Source organism: Myotis myotis, unplaced genomic scaffold, assembly GCF_014108235.1.
Source record: "Myotis myotis isolate mMyoMyo1 unplaced genomic scaffold, mMyoMyo1.p scaffold_m19_p_6, whole genome shotgun sequence".
Taxonomy (NCBI): Eukaryota; Metazoa; Chordata; class Mammalia; order Chiroptera; family Vespertilionidae; genus Myotis; species Myotis myotis.
The window spans coordinates 36,007,111-36,024,657 of record NW_023416368.1 but is presented as its reverse complement, the minus strand read 5'-3'; the positions used below and the strand labels follow the sequence as shown (position 1 = coordinate 36,024,657).

Below are 17,547 nucleotides of genomic sequence, written 5' to 3'. Positions count from 1 at the left end.
AAAAAGCTTCATTAAGAATTCAACCTCACTTCTCAACAATTTAAATCAAATCAAATGACATGATCATCTACATGAGATGCAAATAGGACAATGAGCCCATGCAGTATAAGCTATTTTCTAGTAAAGTCATCTCAGAACAAGGTAAAAGGGAGCTGTGTTCTGGATTTTTCTAATGCTTAAAAAAAAAAAGAAAGTCGGTGTTTTCTCAAGTTACATCAACTACCCAGCTTTCTTAGAAAAAAGTAAAGAACTATTCTTTAAGTACACTTTTAAAGTAAAAATATTAAGATCTAAACCATTTTTTACTTAAATAGAATTGTCTTTCATTTCTTTCTCTTTCCTACAAGTTAAGGGCACAGACATAGATATTCAAAGATTAAGTATATTGAAGAAGAAAGAGAAAATACTTGAAATCTAAAGGTCACTTTTTAAAGCATTTATTTAAAATTTCTGGTAGAAGTGGTAAAAGAAATTACCAAATTTGGAACCTGTTATATAGAACTGTATCATATTTCAAATTCTCTCAAGGATCAAAAAAAATGTAAGTAGATAAAAATGTATCAAACTAGGTAGACGGTTCTGATGCTACTTAATAAAATATTTAAAAAGTCATAGTAATGGAACCTCCTTGAGTATTTAAAAGCTTACTACATTTTAAAGTTGAAACTGAAGCACATCAAAAAACAATTCAGCATTCTTTAAAGTTCTTACCACAATCATTTCTGAAGGCTCTAATACAAGACAATCACATCCTCTTTTTCCTCCAAACTGCTTACCAAAACTATAAAAACAGAAAGACAATTTCTTTAGCAAAGGTTACAAATAAAATATATCAATATAGGAAAAAAAACAACCAAACCTCCCCGCCCCTTAAATGCTAATCAAGAAATTCTGATCCTATGACTTTTATTAATAAAATTTTCTTAAAATCAAGAGATAACTGACCTCAATACAGTTCAGTGTGAAAATTCTTTAAAAATTTCTGCTTTTAATCTCTAAAACTGATTATGGAACACCCCTCCCTGCCTAATCTCAATTTTTAAACATTTATCAATATGTGCTGAATAAAAGTAAAAACACACCTAATATAGACTAAAGCCACAATTATGGAATCCTATATAATAAAAGGGTAATATGCAAATTGTCCTTTTTACCAGAGTTCAACCAGGGGTGGAGCCAGCCAGCCAACCTCCCACGCCCCCTCACCCCCCTTCCGGCTGGCTGGACCCCACCTGTGCACAAATTCGTGCACCAGGCCTCTTGTATTTTATAAAAGTAAATTATTTTTTTGGGAGCAGTTTTAGGTAACAGCTATAAACAGCTTTGAAAATATTCACATTAGACTATATAAAGAAATGCAGTAAAAAACAGAGGTGATTCATTTAAAAATAGTGTTGGAGCCACTGACTAGCTCTTTGGAAAAAACTAAAATTGGATTAGTTCTAAAAGAAACTATATTTTTATATTCTTCATCTGGGAGGATATTTCAAATGAAATAAAAAAAGAAAGCATTTATATAGAAAGAAATTGATGTTTTAATTTTAAAAAGTAAACTAAATACTTTAAAAGGTAAGGAACAGAAAAAATATTTGATAATTATATGATACAATAGGTGAACATATGATGCAGAGTGCACTTATAAAATTACAAAAGGCAATCTAAAATATTATATATATAAAAATTAAGTACCATGGGCAATTATACTATATATGTAATTTATTCTAAAAACAAATATTTGAAAACCCTCTATTAGTAATGCAAACAAAATATAAAATACCAAATAAAGAAATATATAAGTCACTTATAAAAAACTATACAATTTTATTGATGGAATGGAAATAGGTCCTGAATGAAAGCAGTGACAGCATGCATGTCAATTCTCTACCAAGTATAAGGTTATATACAAATATTAGTTAATAACAAAATTCTAATAAAAATCAAGATGAGCCCAGCTAGCGTGGCTCAGTGGTTGAGGGTGGACCTATAAACCAGGAGGAGATCATGGTTCAATTCCCAGTCAAGGCACATGCCCAGGGTTGTGGGCACAACCCCCAGTAGGGGGCATGCAGGAGGGAGCTGATCGATGATTTTTTAAAAATATATATATTTTATTGATTTTTTACAGAGAGGAAGGGAGAGGGATAGAGAGTTAGAAACATCGATGAGAGAGAAACATCGACCAGCTGCCTCCTGCACATGTCCTACTGGGGATGTGCCCGCAACCCAGGTACATGCCCTTGACCGGAATCGAAACCGGGACCCCTCAGTCCGCAGGCCGACGCTCTATCCACTGAGCCAAACTGGTGCTGGCGATGATTCTTATCATTGATGTTTCTCTCTCTCTCTCTCCCCCCCACTTCCTCTCTCTAAAATCAATAAAAACATATTAAAAAAAAAAAAGACCCAGTGGAATGTTTATCACATCACATATACATTACATAATGTCTGGTTGCCCCTTTCTTTTTAACACTGTTAAAACTGGTATATAGCTTCAGATAGTATCAACTAGATAAACCTAATATAACGTTTATTCTCAATTTCTCATCTATTAGTTTGAGCATCTTGCAATAATAGTTTACATAAGAAAGGATAAATGCTTCAACTGTGGAGGACTTGATTATATATTAAATACATCCAATGAATTCTATTTTTTAAAAAGGTCATCAGAAATAAGTGACTTTACATGGGTTCGTTCCCCGTACGGGCCACCAAAAACAAAAAAAAAGAAATAAGTGACTTTAGCAAGATTAAAGGATATAAGTTCAATATCTAAAAATCGATTTTTTTACTGTATATTAGCAACAATGAAATTAGGAAAAAATCTTTTAATTTCACTTAAAAAACAGTAAGAACACAGAATATATAAGACATAAATTTATTAAAATATGCACAAGACCCCTAAAAAATTACAAACTAAAAAACTACAAAATACTGCAGAGAGAAATTAAAGATGATCACATAAAATGAAATATATCCTATTTATGGGTTGTACATATTAAATGCAATAAAAAAGTTGCCTTAGGGAAATGACAAAACTCCAAAATTTACATAAAAATGTAAACCTAAAACAGTTAAAACAATTTTGGAAAACAAGAACAAAACTGGAATATTTATGTTATGAAATATCAAGACATAATGTAAAGCTAGAATACTCCAGATAGTATAGCATCAGATCAACTTATAGATCAATGAAAAAGGACAGAACAAAATCAGACCCACACATACATGTTCAATTAATTTTTGACAAAAGTATCAAGGTGATTCAATGGGGGGAAAGATAGTACTTTCTGTAAATAGTGATAAAAAAAACAGATAGCAAAACAGAAAAAAAAAACCTTACTATAACACCATAAACGAAAGTATTAGAAATGAATGACATAAATAAAAAATGGCAATTACAAAATTCTCACAGCAATAAAATTTTTGTACGTGCCCTTCATGATAGTTAGCAAGTTTTCTTCTGTAAATTTAGTAGGTTTAAAATATTTCATTATGAACAAGTTTTAAATTTTATCAAATTTTTTTCTATGTTTACTGAAAAAGATCATGTGGTTTTTGTTCATTATTTTACTAGCAGAATATATTGTATAAATTGATTTATGATGTTAAACTTCCTTGCATTTCTAGAATAACCACAACTTGTTCAGTGTCCAATTCTTTTAATATATTACTGGATTTGGTTTGCTGTTATTTTGTTAATGATTTCTACATGTATGTTCACAGGAGATAATTTGTAGTTTTCATTCCTTGTCATGTTGTTGTTTAGCACTGGTATCAGGGTAACACTGGCCCCCCGAAAATAAGTTAAAAGTATCTTTTCTTCCTGTATTTTCCATAAGAGTTTGCACAGGATATGTAATAATGTTTCCTCAAATGTCTGAAACACATTTAGCAGTAAAGCCACCTGGGCCTAGAATTTTCTTTGTGAGAATATACTTATTAATTTCTTTACCTTTTATAAGTATATTCAAAGTTTCTATCACTTTTTGAGTCTATTTATAGTAATGTATGTCTTTGTAAAATCTGCCCATCTGGTAATATAAAATAGCTCATTAAATTCTTTAATAACACAGTTGACCTTTGAACTGCACAGGTTCATTCATAAGCGATTGTTTTCACTGTAAATATCTTTTCTCTTCCTTATCATTTTCTTATGACATTTTTTATTCTCTAGCTTACTTTATTGTAGGAATATAGTATATAACACATAAAACAGCAAATATTTGTTGACTGTTTTATGTTATGAGTAAGGCTTCCTCCAGTCAACAGTATGCTATTATATACCTTTTCAACTTAACTTGAAACGGAGGGTCATTACCTGAACTCGAGTAGTTCAAGGATAACCTGTACTTTTCATTTTTTTAGGACAGTAATATGCTCTCTTTCATGCCTGATTTTGATACTTTGTGTCTTCTCTTTTTTACATGATCAGTCTCAAGATTTATCATTTTGTTGGCCTTTTCAAAGAGCCAACCCTTCATTGATTCTCTCTAGTGTTTTTCTGGTGTGTTTTATTAATTTACTTCTGTTTGCTTTGAGCTTACTTTACTATTCTTATTAAGATGGAATTTAAGATGACTAATTGAGACCATTATTGTTTTCTCATATATTTCCCTCTAAAATGCATATAGTTTGATATGTGTTTAAATTCATTCATTTCAGCCGAAACCGGTTTGGCTCAGTGGATAGGGCGTCGGCCTGCGGACTGAAAGGTCCCAGGTTCGATTCTGGTTAAGGGCATGTACCTGGGTTGCGGGCACATCCCCAGTAGGAGATGTGTAGGAGGCAGCTGATTGATGTTTCTCTCTCATCGATGTTTCTGACTCTCTCTCTCCCTTCCTCTCTGTAAAAAAAATCAATAAAATATATTTTTTAAAAAATAAATAAATTCATTTCAAAACATTTTCTAATTTCTGTTGTCAACTCCTCCTTGACCTATGGGTCATTCACAAATGTGTTGCTTAAATTCTAATATTTCACTCTAGTATTGATTTATAATTTAATTCCAATATACTTACTTGGAGAACAACCTATGGATGATTTCAATCCTTTTATATTTACTGATTCTTGTTTTCTGACCTGAATATGTTCTAGAATTATGTATCAAAAAATGATGAATCAGCCTTGGCTGGTTTGACTCAATGGATAAAGTGTCAGCCTACGGACCGAAGGGTCCCAGGTTCGATTTCGGTCAAGGGCAAATGCCTGGGCTGCGGGCTCAATCCCCAGTAGGAGGTGTGCAGGGGGCAGCCAATCAATGATTCTCTCTCGTCATTGATTTTTCTCCCTTTCGCTCCCTCTCTCTTTCTCTCTGCAATCAATAAAAAATTTTTTAAATTATGTATCAAATCAAAGTGGTTGATAGTATTTTTTAAGTTTTACCTTTACTTTCAGCCTAATGGTGCTATCAAGTATTGAGAGTAGAGCTTTGGAACCTCTGAATTTCTACTGACTTTCAATTGTTAGTTTTTATTTCTCATATTTTGTATTATGAAATGCATATACAATAAAACTGTCATGTATTCCTAAAATTATGATACTAGTCTCTAGTAATATTTCCTATTTTGATTGATATATGTCCAACTCTAGTTTTCCCTTTTTAAAAAATCTTTATTGTTGTAAGTTTTACAACTTTAACCTCTCCAGCCTGCTCCTGTCCCAGTCCCTCATCACCCCATTATCTGTGTCCACGGGTTATGCATACATTGATTGATCTCTTACCATTCACACTTCCCTTCCTTCCCTCTGAGGTTCAACAGTCTGTTCATGCTTCTATGTCTCTGGGTCTATTTTTGTTCATCAGTTTATTTAGTTCACTAGATTCCACATATAAGTGAGATCATATGATCCTTATTTTTCTCTGACTGGCTTATTTCGCTTAGCATAATACTCTCCAGGGCCATCCATGCTGTTCCAAATGGTAAGAGTACTTTCTTTTTTATTGCTGTGTAGTATTCCATTGTGTAAATGTACCTTGGTTTTTTTTTATCCACTTATCTGCTGATGGGCGCTTAGGCTGTTTCCAAATCTTACCTATTATAAATTGTGCTATGAACATAGGAGTGCATATATTCTTTCTGATGTTACTTTTGTTGGGGCTATAGGGGTCTTGTGTACATTCATGTTCTGTTCCTTCTGTGTCATGTCTTAGCTTATACTGTATTTGTGCTGTTTGGTCATCACCTCCACAATGGCTGGCATGATGTGGTAGGGAGTAAGCCACATAATCAGATGCCCTGAGAGGAGACTCCATCCACAAACAGGACAATAACATTGAAGGCCCAACTATAAGAGAAGAACCCAAATATCTCAAGTAGGGGGCCTCCCTAAAACACCCAGCCCAGGAGATCTGAGAGACTGCACCACTGGGTCTCACAAAATATCTATTACATAAGACCAACCCAAAAAATCTGGGTGTCATAGCAGTTTGATCTAATACATAGAAACAAATACAAAGGAATAGCAAAAATGAGGAGACAAACAACCCCCAAATGAAAGAAAAGGAGGAATCACCAGAAAAGGAGCTAAATGAAATAGAGGCAAGTAATTTGTCAGAGAAAGAATTCAGAGTAATGGTTATAAGGATGCTCAAACATCTGAATGGGAATTACACGTAACTCAATAAGAATTATCAGGAGTCTGAAGGAGAAATACACCAATATGAGCAAAAATCAAAAGAAAATGAAGAATGACAAAGGTGCAATAGAGAACATCAGAAGTTTTCAACAGTAGTCTCGTTTTCTTATGAATACAATTTACCTCGTATATCCCTTTCCATCCTTTTACTTTCAACGTCTTAAAGGTAAAGGATTTCCTGTAGACTGCATATAATTAAATCTTGGACTGTCATAAAATCTGATCATCTCTACCTTTTTTTAAAAAATATTTTTTACTGATTTTTGAGAGGGAGGAAGAGGGAGAAATAAAAACACCAATGATGAAAGAGTCACTGATTGGCTGCCTCCTGCACACGCCACACTGGGAGTTAGTCCACAACCTGGGCATGTGCCCTGACCGGGAATCGAACTGTGACTTCCTGATTTATAGGTCCACGCGCAACCACTGAGTCACACCTGCCGAGGTCATCTCTATCTTTTGACTGGACTGTCAAGACCATGCATTTGTAATAAAATTATTGATGTGGTTGCATTATGTTTGCCATTTTCCTATTTATTTTGTGACTGTCTCATCTTTTTTGTTCCTCTGTTCCTTCACTATTTCCATCACTTCTGTTAAATGATTATTTTTAGTGTACCATTTTAATTCTGTTGATGATTTTTAAAAACAAATTTTTGTTACATTAAACAGTTAATCTAGAGATAACATATGCATCATGAATAAGGCAAAACTGTCTTCTCTCAATACTTCAAACCAACATTGAACTGCAGATTCTAGCCAGTATAATAAAGCAAGAAAAGACATTAAAGGCATATATATGGAAAGAAAGACATAAAGCAGTCTTTACCAAAGACAACTGACCCTGTATATTGAAAACTCTAAGGACCTACAAACTAAACCACTAGAACTTAGAGTATGTCAAGGTCAGAGGATATAAGATCAATACATAAACACCAAATGTATTTCTCTATAATAGCAATACCTAAAAGAAAATTAAGAAAACAATGTCATTCAGAAGGCATCAAAAAGAAAATGATATTTGGGAATAGTTTAACAAAAATGTAAGATGTATACACTGAAAAATGAAAAATATTACTGAGAGAAATTAAAGAAGAAATAACTATACTAGTATATAGAAACAATCCATGGACGTAGATTGGAAGATGCAATACTGTTAAGACTGCAAGTCTCCCCACATTAATCCATAGATTCTAAATATTTCTGGACATCCACTTTCCAGTCTGGCATGTAAAAATATTGGAAATTGCACTCTGTGCTAATAATAAGTAAAAAGCTAAACAAACTGAAAAATCAATTACCTTTCTTAGATATGTAAGAGAAGTGAGGTAATAAGGGCAAAAAATGCTGTCTACAAATTGGAGAAAATGAATACAGAGAATCACAATTTAGAGCATAATCTCCTAGAGAACTAGTGCCAAGATAGGGAAAATCAAACTGTAATTAATGAACTGCTGGAAGCTCAGAGTACACAACTCCGAGAGTTAAAAGTCCTAGGCTGGCAAGCGTCAATTTATGAAGCAGGAGGTCATGGTTCAATTTCCGGTCATACTTGGATTGCAGGCTCAATCCCTAGTAGGGGGCGTGCAAGAAGCAGCCTATCAATGGTTCTCTCTCTCGTCATTAATGTTTCTATCTCCCTCTCCCTCTCCCTCTCCCTCTCCCTCTCTCTTCTCCTTCTCCCTCTCTGAAATCAATAAAAATGTATTTAAAAAAACAAAACTCCAGTGAGATGCAGGTCATTGAAGGGGCCTCCAAACTTACTTGAGTTTTACCCTATGGATTTCTACCAGGTTCCCACAGTGAATAAGAGAAAAAGCCCCTTGTGTTCCTGGCAAGGGAAAGGGAAAAGGAACTATTTTGAAACATGCCACAGCAAGGTCTGCCATTAAGAGAAACCATTCTATTAGAGACTAACAGACCTGCAAAAAGGAAAATACCCATTTCAAGTTGGCTCTAGCCTTCCATATGGAGAGAGGGAAATACCTAATGCCAGCCACTCTAGCTATCCTGTCTCACCTAAAGGCAAAAACCCCCACAGAAACCCAAACCCAAACTGAGATATACCTGTGAAGTTCACAGTCCGGAGGCAAAGGCTCACTAAACGACTAAGTCTTAATCACAGGACTATCAAATGCTTCCCCTCTCCCTACACCTTACTAGCACATTACTAAAGACCTATTTACAGCAATTGCTTTTGCCTAGTACCTGATGTCCTGCTATCAAGAAAATTAAAAGGGATACTAAAGGGCAAAATACACAGCTGGAAGACAGAGCAAGCTTAAGAACCAGATTCAGATATGGAAGGGATGTATAAAAAGAATTATACAACACAACCACGTGGGATTTTCCCAGGTATGTGAGGCTGGTTCAACATTCAAAAATCAATTAAATGTAATTCACCACATCAACAGACTAAAAAGAAAAATTGCACATCAATAGATGCAGAAGAAGCATTTGACAAAGCAGAACAGCCATTCATAATAAAAACTCTCAATAAACAAGAAATAGAGGGAAATTTCTTCAATTTGATAGACTAATTCCAAAAAAAACTGATTCCAAAATTTATATGTAAGTGCAAAGAAACTATAATAACCAAAACAATTTGGAAAAGTTGGAGGACCCATACTACCTTAGTCTGTGATTCATTATAAAACCATAGTCATCAGGATAATGTGGTTCCGCAACCAGATAGAAAAATAATGAAAATAAGTAAAGATTTGGGAAATAGACCCACAAATATATGGTCAATTAAAGTTAGGTCAACAGATGTTCGAACAACTGACTATGCATAGATAAAAAGATAAAAATTATATCTATATATCATACCATGTGAAAAAAAAACAACCTAGCTCAAAATAAATAACAGACTTAAATAGTGTGGACCAAAAAGGCGTTGTTAAAGTAACTTCACAGGATGATTTGATCATAAATTCCTAACTGGGCAGATCATGGTGGGTAGGCATTCCCCAGGCCTATAAAAAGGTTTGTGATAGGTTTGTGGTAGGCAGTTAGACATAAGCAGAGAAAGGATCTTGGGCCAGGTATAGAAGGTCACTAGGGCTGAAAGTTCTGGGTGCCTAACAAGAGACAATTGTAGGGTGGGACCTCATTCCTCCCCTAGCATATCACTGGTCATGCAGTTTGGACACCATGACCTTTCCTCCCTAGAGATGACATCTAGGCCTCAGTTGTATTTCAGCTCCAGGCCCAGAAAAGCAGCTAAACCAGACAAACAATGCCACACTTCAGGACCAGCTACATTGAATAATGACCTTCTGCCCTGGAGGCAACTAATCAATCAGTGGAGACCCCTACCCTGAAAGGACACACCCAGAAAACTGATGAATATACTATTGAGATATTCCCCTGGGACCTTCCCTAAAATCCCCACCCTAAAACTCTTAGGACAAAGGAGGGAGAGCATGCCTGCACCTTCCTCTTCCCCCTCCCCCAGGCACTTCACCTTAACCTTCCTGATTGCTAAGCTCCAAGGGCCCTTCCTTTGCTTCTATAACTTGTTTCCTAAGCCGATTTCTTCTATGAAATACTTCTTCTACCTCTGTGATTTTATAAATAAACGTTTTCTTACAGTTTAAGTCTTTCTTGGCTCTGAATTATTTTTTATCCAGAACTCAAGTGCTCAGGTTGCTGAACCCAGGTCTGGTGTGACCCCATTGGTCTAAACAGCCGTGGGCAAACTACAGCCCGAAGGCCGGATCCGGCCCTTTTGAAATAAGTAAAACTAAAAAAAAAAAAAAAGACCGTACCCTTTTATGTAATGATGTTTACTTTGAATTTATATTAGTTCACACAAACACTCCATCCATGCTTTTGTTCCGGCCCTCTGGTCCAGTTGAAGAACCCATTGTGGCCCTCGAGTCAAAAAGTTTGCCCACCCCTAACACCTGGTGGTGTTGTGTCTCCCCCCCAACCCCCGCCATTATTGCCAATATTCTCTTCTCACTGCCTCCAACAGGGTGATTGTTGCAGCAAGCAAGCCATGTCCATTGTTCTTTACAATTACGTTAATTTGAAATGCTTTTTTCAGACCCCTCAGAAGTATAACCACTCTCAAGAGAGCAGAAAATCTGGTTAAGTATCCTGTAATACAATCATTGAGATTTTCCTGCCTTGCTTTCTCCCAATTCATGTAATCTTCCTTCATTCCCTCCTTAATTCCAAATGTATAAAAGAAACTGCAAACTGTCATTCTGAAAAGCATTTTTCTCAGACTATTGATATTTTCCTTCCAGGCGTGTGAAAGGGCGAGGACTACGCCCTCCACCTTGCCCCAGGGTAAGGGCTACACCCTCCACCTTACCCCAGGGTAAGGGCTACGCCCTCCACCTTGCCCCAGGGTAAGGGCTATGCCCTTCATCTTAACTTGGCCATGTGCTCAGCAAGCTTCTTCCCGGAAGATAGTCAAGGGAAGTGCACGCCATCACTATGACCACATCCTGTGTACTCGCGCCTGGCCAATCGGCAGGGCCCACAGTCCTTTCTCCTCCCCTTACCCCAAACCCCTATAAAACCTCTCTCCACACAGAGATTTCCCTCTCTCGGCCACTGGAGCTTACCGTTGCATCGGTGAGTGTGGCAGGGGAGCCAAACCTAGGTTTGAAATGAATGACTCTTTGCTTTTGCATCGGACTCGCTGGCTCCCTGTGGGTTCTTGGGAATCATGAAATCTGGGCACAACATTTGGGGGCTCGTCCGGGATTCCCAAGACCATCGAGGGACCCCCGATCCGAAGAGTCTGACTGACCGCGGTATGTGTGTGTCGTTGTATGTTCTGTTCAGTGTGAGCTCGTTTCTGGAACCTGTAATTGCCTGAGGGGTCTAGGCGGACGCGCCGTGAACGACCACAGGCAGGGGAGAGTTGGAAGACGTTCCGCTCCCCAGGAGGGATGGATATGCCCCTCACGAGGGATGGATATGCCCCTCGCGGATTTGAGACGAGGCAGGTCGCTCCTGCCGGTTTGGCGTAAGGCCAACGTCTAGTTGCTTCCATGGAGTTGGAAGCCTGTATTTTCGGGCCCTGTTTAGTGTTCTGTGTTTGTACTGGACGGATGTTATGGGATGGACTCAGACTGCACCTTTGGGTATTGTGATTGATCATTTCAAGGAGATTGGGGGAGGCTTTAGAGCTCCCTCAGGAGTTGGGAAGTTGTTAGGAATTGAATGGATTGTTTAAAGTCTGAATGAATGTCTGGTGAAAGTGTGGGAGTGTGGAGGGAGGGGGATTGCCCTCCCCCCTCCTTTGTGTGGCGGTCGGGCGGCCGCCTGAGTGAGGGTATGTGGAAACAGGTCACCCCCTCCCCAAGTAAATGCGTCTGGGACTTCTGTGCACGTGTTAGGAGAAAAGCTGGCTTAAAACTAATGTGCGCACCGTCCGTTTTTGGATAGGGTTTTGGGCTAGTGTATTTAATTTGCTACCTAAGATTTTAAAAAGTTCTGCAATATAATGTTGGCCATCTATCTTTTAGGGGTTTTGGTTTGCTCTTCCCTTGTTTATTGTGAGAATGAGGAAATCATATTTTCTGTCAGAGAACAGTTTAGACCGCCACAATGTTGAGCTGCCTGACTTGGCAGCCGCCATGTTGGCCGCATGGCATGCCGTGCCCCTGGGGGCCACCATCTTGGAACAGCAGGCCCCTCCCTCTGACTTAGTCAATCACAAAAGGAATGTCTGCTCACTGAGGCAGGATGGGATTTCTGGGTTGGGATTTTGGAATTCTGGGGTAGATTTAAAAAGTATTTGTGGCTTTTCTAGTCTGATTGGGACATTTAAGGGTGGGGCTCACAGTTCCTCAGGGCAGAGATTTCATGGGCCCTTCCCCCTGCCTGTGCTGAATTAAATAATACAGGCCAGTGTCATTTGGCTTGCTGGTTAAAGGAAGACAATGGGCCTTAGAATCTGTAAAGGTGAGCGGGAATGAAGCTGGTCAAATGTACTGCAAGGGTTTGGTACCTGTTGCTACTAGCAAAGGAGGGGCTGATACCCACTTCTAACGCACTCCCTTGAAAGAGGCCTGGTTGCTGCTCTGCCACAAAGGGAACTGATAGAAAGGCCAAAAAAAAAGCAGAGCGCTGTAGCTGATAAACAGGGTTACCTAGAAGCCATCAGGACTTTGAAGTTCTCCAAGAGAGGAGGAATCTGTCTGACTCGGAGACTGGCGAGGACTGGGTGGCTTTTCTTTAACAATCTCTTTCCTTGAGAGGGCTCCAGAGGGCGCACGAGGACATTTGGCCGCGCCTCCGCGCCATCTATGAGACCAGCCCAACCCCAACTCCTCATCAGCACAGACCAGGAGATTGGGTCCACGTCAGAAGGCACCACCAGGAGACCCTAGAGCCACATTGGAAGGGTCCCTACACTGTGGTGCTGACGACCCCCACCGCTCTCAAGGTAGACGGCGTCGCGACCTGGGTCCATCCGGAAAGACTTCATCACCAAATGGAGCATCGATCGAGATCAACGCAACCCGCTCAAGCTCAAGCTACGGCGTGCTCGACCTCCCTGATGCTGGTAACATGACTTGGGATCACTCCTGTCACCAGGAAGCCCCCACAATACTGTGTAATAATGCCTGCATCTTCATGGACATGGATCCAAAGAGACAAGGACAATTTATAGGATCACATGTTTAGTAGCAGAAGATTTGGCTGCCTGAAGCGGCCATGATGCCAATATTATGTTTCATTGTATTGATATGTTATATTAACCTTTGATTCTTTTGCAGGTTTGAATGTATGTTGGCTGTCCTGGAAGGGAGCTGTGTGGGGTGACCCCCAAAAGTAAAGGGTGCCTAGCTGCCAAGAGGGCAGGTGCCCAGCTGGGCAGGGAAGGGTGCCCATCAGGTTTTGGTCTCTGTTGAGAGACAGCTAACAGTTGGCAGCCTGTAATACTGTCTTGCAGACCTGAGTCACCATGCCCATGTCAGGGTTAGTAAAGCTGGAAAAAGCCTGTTTAGAATAGAAGGTCTGAGGCATAGTTATGCATAGAAAGAAGGTTTTATACCAACAGTTACTGTTTTGTTTTAAATCCATGAAAAGGAATTAGCAAGGAAAGTCAGAAAATCTTAGAGCAGATCAGTATGTTTTTCTCCTTATGTAATTCCTCCGAAATCTGGCAATGCTAAATAAGTCATGGCAAATATCAGGCTTTGCATAGATACAATAAGACTGATTCCTAATAGTGGTTTTATTAACGGAAAACTTTGACTGGAGTATCATGTTTTAAAGAGCCCTGTCTGAACTCTAAAGACTTGAAGCCACTAAGAATGCCACGAAGAAAGCCTGGTATCCTGCTTGGGAGCCCTGAAGATGGCTGGCGCTGGAGCGTCAGGCCCATGCCCTACCATCACTGGCGGTTGGTAAGAGTAGAAGGGGAGCAGTAAAGATGCCTCTGCATCCCTGCGGAACCCCCACACACTCTGGGCCGCAACAAGTAGGAGGGCTACTGAGATGGGCCTTAAAGCCTGGAGCGTGGGCTCAGGTGGAGTTGCTACAGGTGAGGGATTCACCTAACTCAGCAGATACTGCAGGCAGGCCTGATGGCAGCTGGATGGCTTGGCTTCCTGGCCCTACGGGGCACATTAAGGTTCAACCATGAAATTCCAGCAAAGGTAGTCAGTTACCATTCTTGTTGTGTTTATGCAAAAATCAGGAATCTTGATTTGGCTTTTTGATAGTCATGGAGGAATTTTAAGAAGAAAAATCCTGTTTCAATAGAAGTTGTTCTTTCCCTTCCACCGGGCCATTTGTTAAGCTTATAGGGATAGTTCAGTTGATAGTTCTGTGTGCCCAGTATGGGCCTCTAGCAACGGTGGAATAGAAATGCAGTCCGTCTCATGATTGAGCCGGAAGTTCCAAGACAAGGGGGGAATGAAAGGGCGAGGACTACGCCCTCCACCTTGCCCCAGGGTAAGGGCTACACCCTCCACCTTACCCCAGGGTAAGGGCTACGCCCTCCACCTTGCCCCAGGGTAAGGGCTATGCTCTTCATCTTAACTTGGCCATGTGCTCAGCAAGCTTCTTCCCGGAAGATAGTCAAGGGAAGTGCACGCCATCACTATGACCACATCCTGTGTACTCGCGCCTGGCCAATCGGCAGGGCCCACAGTCCTTTCTCCTCCCCTTACCCCAAACCCCTATAAAACCTCTCTCCACACAGAGTTTTCCCTCTCTCGGCCACTGGAGCTTACCGTTGCATCGGTGAGTGTGGCAGGGGAGCCAAACCTAGGTTTGAAATGAATGACTCTTTGCTTTTGCATCGGACTCGCTGGCTCCCTGTGGGTTCTTGGGAATCATGAAATCTGGGCACAACACGTGTCCTCTGGCTCAAATAAAGTCATACAATTTTTCTAGTGATTTTGGATGTTCTTACAATCGACACTATAACACTTTCAAAAGAAATCAGAAAAAAATTGTGTGACCTTAGGTTAATAAAAGATTTCTTACATATAACAACAAAATCTCAGCAAATTAAAGGGAAAAAACCCTGATAAATGGAACTTCAAAATTTTTTCAACTCTTCAGAATGAATTTCCAAAATGCATCACTTTGGCATGTGAATTATTTTGAGTTGAAAGCAATCTAGACTTAGCAGGCTTACCTCTTACTTAATTACCTAAGAGAATTTAGATAGGGTGCCTGCCCCAGAACAAGAGCTATTAACTAGATATAACATTTTATCTGAACAATCTATCTGTATGTTAGGACAAACATCTAATTACTAAACATCTGTTTTTATTATCCTGTGAATAACTCTTTTCTCTTTTGAGGCCACAGGCCCCTATCCCATTCCTTAACTAAGGTTAACATGTACACCTCAACTGTCTTTTGTGGGGCCCTTGTATATAATTATATTTGTTTTTCTCCTGTTAATCTATATTATTTTGATTAAACTGGCCAAAGAACCTAGAAGGGTAGAAGGAAATTTTCCCTCCCTTACCTTATAAAGCTACAGTGTAGTATTCAAGGATAGACAAAATATAATGGATAGATTAGGAACCCAGAAACAGGCACACAAATATATGGATATGAAGTATGGTAGCAATCATCTCAGGTAGAAACTATAGTTTAACTTTAACCCTGCTGTTTGGCTTCTGTACCTATTTGCTTTGTTTAACAATAGAAAGGTTATTTTGATTTTCTGAATTATATAAATCATCCCATTCGATTGAATACCCTATTGATTATAATGTGAAATCCCATTTGTTGTGGTCATACTGGTCTTAGAAAGCACATTTTTGCCAAAACCGGTTTGGCTCAGTGGATAGAGCCTTGGCCTGAGGACTGAAAGGTCCCAGGTTCGATTCCGGTCAAGGGCATGTACCTTGGTTGCAGGCACATCCCCAGTGGAGGGGGGTGTGCAGGAGGCAACTGATCGATGTTTCTAACTCTCTATCCCTCTCCCTTCCTCTCTGTCAAAAATCAATAAAATATATTTTTAAAAAATAAAAAATAAAAAGCACGTTTTCCTTTACCTGGGAAGGACAGCACAATTATCCCAAGGTCAGAGGACTTCATTTAACATGTCCCTGTTGACTCAGTGTTCCGAAGACCCAAAAATTGTAATTTAGATAACATGCTTAAGTCTGACCAGGTTCCTCATTCCAGACTGAGGGCTCTAGATAATGTGTTTCTGTCAATTCAGTGATCCAGAGACCCCAAAACTATAATTAGCATGCTGCTTCTGCTTCTGTAAACTGCTTTTTTTGCGAACCAGGTTCCTCATTCCAAACCCTGGGATGTAATCAATACCTTTGTGATCTTTGCCTATATAAGTCTGGTGTTTTGGCCACCTTATCACTATGAGATTTGGGGAATGGCCCCTCATAGTCCTGGATTGCAATAAATGTGACTCTTTAATTCGACTTCTTGAGGCGTCCTTCTGTGATTTGTGGGGTACATTACAACAGATATTTGATTTACAAAAATGGTAGCATTGAAGGAAAGTTCGAAAAGGACATACAGGAATCCATTTGGAAAACCATGCAACATTATATCATGCTCAAAATTTAATTTTAAGTAGACTATAAATATAGATGTGAAAGGAAAACAAGAAAAGTTCTAGAAAATAATTAAGGAAAATATCCTCAGGTACAGAAATATTTCTTAAGCAAAGATGACACAAAGGAAAAGACTGAATACCTCTTATGAGTTAAGAACCTGTGTTCATGAGAATGAATAATATAGGCACAGAGTGGGGAATAGATATTTGCAGCATACATAACCAATCAAGGATTCTTATTCAGAATACATGCAAAGAATTACTATCTCTCAATAACAAAAGACAATGCATTAGAAAAATGGAGAGCAAATTTTAAGAAGCACTTTACAAAAGAGGTTATGCAAATGTACTCACTCATCAGCAATCAATAATGTACATATCAAAAGTATGAGATATATATATTCTCAACAGAATACCTAACATTAATCCATCAAAAATATTTTAAAAAGACTGACATTACTACATGTTGGTGAGGATGTGAAACAATAGGAATTCTCATACACTGCTGGTGGATGTGTAAATTGGTACATCCACTTTTGAACACAACTCACAAATGGACAATGAAAGCTTAATATAGACATAGCCTAAGTATATTGTACAGAAATGTATGCACATGTGGATCAAATGTACAAAAATGTTCACAGCTACTTTACTAATAATGGCTTTCAACAACAGAAACAATAAAATGCTAAGCAATAAGAATGAATTAACTACCTTCAACAACACAGCTGTATCTCAGAAACATAGTATTGGGCCAAAGAAGCCATAAATAAAAGAATACTGCATGTTTACATTCATATAGAGATTGAAAGTAAACAAAACCAAACTACAATGTTAGGTTGCATGTCCTCAGGCTAAAACTCCACAGATAAGCAAGACTGATTAAAATT

General features: G+C 38.8%; 1 protein-coding gene across 17 annotated transcripts in view; it reads right to left on the bottom strand.

Annotated features, from left to right (window-relative positions):
* RAPGEF6 (Rap guanine nucleotide exchange factor 6) overlaps positions 1-17,547 on the bottom strand; it is a 194,333-nt gene that overhangs the window by 141,235 nt on the left and 35,551 nt on the right. For 15 of the 17 annotated variants that reach the window (XM_036312320.1, XM_036312334.1, XM_036312322.1 and 12 more), the window contains one exon: positions 712-781. The exons of 1 other annotated variant lie outside the window; for it this stretch is intronic. In XM_036312320.1, the coding sequence (XP_036168213.1) occupies positions 712-781 (70 nt within the window). Of the gene's footprint in view, positions 1-711; positions 782-17,547 lie in introns of those variants that run through there. One more of the 17 variants, XM_036312332.1, reaches the window with a different exon arrangement.